Raw genomic sequence first — 3,094 nt, 5'->3', positions numbered from 1 at the left:
AAATCCAAGCAAGGGTGGATGATAATTATGATTTATTCTACAGTCCAGGTTTTTTTATCCACGTGGCGAATGAAATTTATGCCATCGTAAGAAGAGCCAGATGGATACGAATAATGCAAGTTCTGAGAAGTGTATCATGAACGACTAACGCGTACTGATAGGGATAGGTTGGGAACAATGAAGGTAACCACTTTCTGAAATAACTCCGCACATTACTTCCAAGATACTGTGAATGTCAAAACCGTTTAAAATATGCAAACCTATTAAGCTTGTTCATGGAAAATGAATTGTTATATTCCTGCTACCTTACGGCACTTGCATACTTAGTTAGTTCATTATATCCAGTATTTAAATTCAGTGTCAATCCATCGAAAACGGTTACTTTACGGGCCCGAGTGCGCATAACCCTACACTGCGCTACCTTATAATGGCGAGAAGCAATTAATCATCGGCACTAATTGCTGCCGGAACGACGAACTGCTGGTGACTTCAGGTGAAAGCCGACCGGAGCGGGAAAAGGGCTAACGCCTAGGTCTCAGACATTGAAATAAATTACACCACAGAGTGCCTTGGGGTTTTTAAATGGATGAAAGGAAGCACCCGGGTTTTACATGCTTTAATCGTTTTGTGAGAGTAATACATTTCAACTTCTCCCTCATTAAGAGCTCCCGTAAGCTTGTCGCAAGTTGCTGTAAGCGAAGTACCAGAGTTCTGAAATGTTCTGAACTATATCTTTATCCATAAATGAAGGATTCTAGGCCGCAGTTTGTTTTAATTGTGCAATTTCGTTTCTTTGCAGTGGTTCACGTTGGCGGTGGGAGTGGTACTGATAGCGACCGTGCAGCTCAGTGAGGCCCAGCGTCGGTTGCGTCCCCGACCGCGAGTGCTGAACAGCGCGGAATACGCGGACAGCGCCGAGGAGCAGCAGCAGGACAGCCGCCCGCAAGCCCAGGCCCTTCCGCAGTACTACCGAGCTCAGGAGCGCCTGGGCGGCCCGGAAGGTGGTCAGCAGCTGGTGCTGGTGGCGGCCTCCGAGGAGGACTACAACGGCCAGTACGGTACGCCGACGCCGCGCGCCCGCGCCGACACCCAGCAGCAGTACCAGCGTCCGGCGGCTAAGAGCACCACCGTTCAGCCGGCGGCCGCCCGCCAGAAGGCTCCGGCGAGCGAGTCCCGCGCGCCGCCAGTACAGACGATCCGCAACTACAGCAAGGTGAACGACGACGGCTCGTTCACGTTCGGCTACGAGGCGGCCGACGGGTCGTTCAAGGAGGAAACGCGCGGTACCGACTGCGTGGTGCGCGGCAAGTACGGCTACGTCGACCCGGACGGCAACAAGCGTGAGTTCACCTACGTCTCGGGCAACCCGTGCGACCCGAACAACCCGGACGGCAGCGAGGAGGAGGAGGCGGCTGACGACGCACCGGAGGACTCGAACGAGAACGTGCCCCAGAACTACCCGCGCCGTCCTCCGGTTGCCCGCCCCACCCCGGCCGCCCCCGTCCGGCCCACGCAGGCTCCGGTCCGCCAGACCACGACCGTGTTCCAGAACGACTACCAGGATCGTCGTCAGCCGTCGGTCCAGGCTCCTGAGTCGGACGAACAGGAGGTTCAGATTGGACAGCGCGGAGGCCAGCGTCCGGCCGCCCGCCCCTTCGCCGGTGTGCCATCGCCAACTCCCACGCAGCGCCCGCGAGTTCAGGTCCTGAACACGACGCCCAGCCCGACGCCATCCGTCCTCTACCAGACGTCGACGCCCGCTCAAACCGTCGTGCCGGTCAACATAACGCCCAAACCGGTGTACCGCGTGTCGCCTCTGCCTACGCAGCCTAACCTCGCCCCCACCACCTACCGGCCGGCGTCGCCCTCGAGCACCCGCGGACCGTCAATCGACTTCGAGGCGGAGTTCAAGCGCTTCCAGCAGGACAACAAGCTCCCGAGCCCGGCGTCCGCGCCCGCCACCGCCAGCACCCCCTCCAAGCCGACCGGCTCACCCTTCGGACGGCCGCAGATTGCCAACGGCAACCCGATCTACCAGTCGCAGCTCATCTTCGATCCCGCCTCCGGCCAGTACGACACCGCCCTCTACCAGCAGCTGCCGCAGAGCGACGGCGACTTCCAGCTGAACCACCGCATCCAGCCGTACGTGCAGGCCGGCCCCGCCCCGCATCCCGCCTCTGGGCAGCTCGTCTCGCTCGAGCAGCTCCAGCAGCAGTCGCCGCTGTACCGCGCTCAGCCGCCGCAGCCGTCGCCGCCGGTCGCCCGCCCGCCGCCACCGCCGACGGTGCAGATCCCGCAGCAGCTCTACCAGAAGCAGCAGAACGAGCTGCAGTTCGTCAACAGCCAGCAGCTGTTCGCCCAGCAGCTCGAGCTCCAGCAGAGCCAGCTGCGGGCCGATCGGCTCGAGGCCGCCAAGAAGCAGGTAGCCGCCCCGGGCCCGCTGCACCGCTTCCAGCCGCAGCCGCAGCAGCAGCAGTACTACTTCATCCAGCCGCAGGGTCCCTCGCCGGGCGGAGCCGCCCCCGGGCAGATTGACGCCTTCCTGAGGGGTCACAACATCGACTACTAACCTGAGCCGCCGCTACCCCGGCTCTCTGTACACTCACCCATACACCGTTTCCCCGTGTTCCCGTGTATTCTTTCCGCTCTCTAGTTTGTGGTTTGTTTGTCTTTTGTTTTCCTCTCCTATCACTTGTGTCGTATGTTCGTTTTTATGATTTCTTAGCTAACGCGCTTTCCCTTTCTCTCATCTCCCATTTATTTATTCTGTTTTGGTTTCTTACTCATGTAGCTTTGTTGTTTACTCGGGTTTACCTGCTCTATTTAAACTTATGTTTTTCTTTTCCTGTCACGCACTTAATTGTTTATTTGCTATCCACTGTTGCATTTGTCCCATTTCATTTCGTCTCTTATTGCGAATCCGTTTGCAAAGTTATCCACCTGTAAGCTCCCTCCTTCTCCCCCACACCCCCTGTCTCCTCTTTCTCATCTCTATGCACAAGAAACTACGTTAAGACTTTTTTTTTTGTTATTCATTAAGGACACATTACTCGTAAGCATGTTCTCATACTCTCACACGCAAAGGCGAGCGTTT

At 57.3% G+C, this 3,094-nt stretch overlaps 1 protein-coding gene across 1 annotated transcript; it reads left to right on the top strand.

The window, feature by feature from the left end:
* Positions 1–793: 793 nt before the first annotated feature.
* Positions 794–2,569, top strand: LOC131269277 (uncharacterized; the record flags this gene model as incomplete). Its single annotated transcript, XM_058271624.1, has 1 exon — positions 794–2,569. A coding segment is annotated over one exon (1,776 nt), but the record flags the coding sequence as incomplete, so codon positions are not given.
* Between the last annotated feature and the right edge of the window lie 525 nt (positions 2,570–3,094).

This window comes from Anopheles coustani, chromosome X (assembly GCF_943734705.1).
Source record: "Anopheles coustani chromosome X, idAnoCousDA_361_x.2, whole genome shotgun sequence".
Taxonomy (NCBI): Eukaryota; Metazoa; Arthropoda; class Insecta; order Diptera; family Culicidae; genus Anopheles; species Anopheles coustani.
Note: the sequence above shows the minus strand (reverse complement) of the source record. Positions and strands in the feature narration are given on the sequence as shown.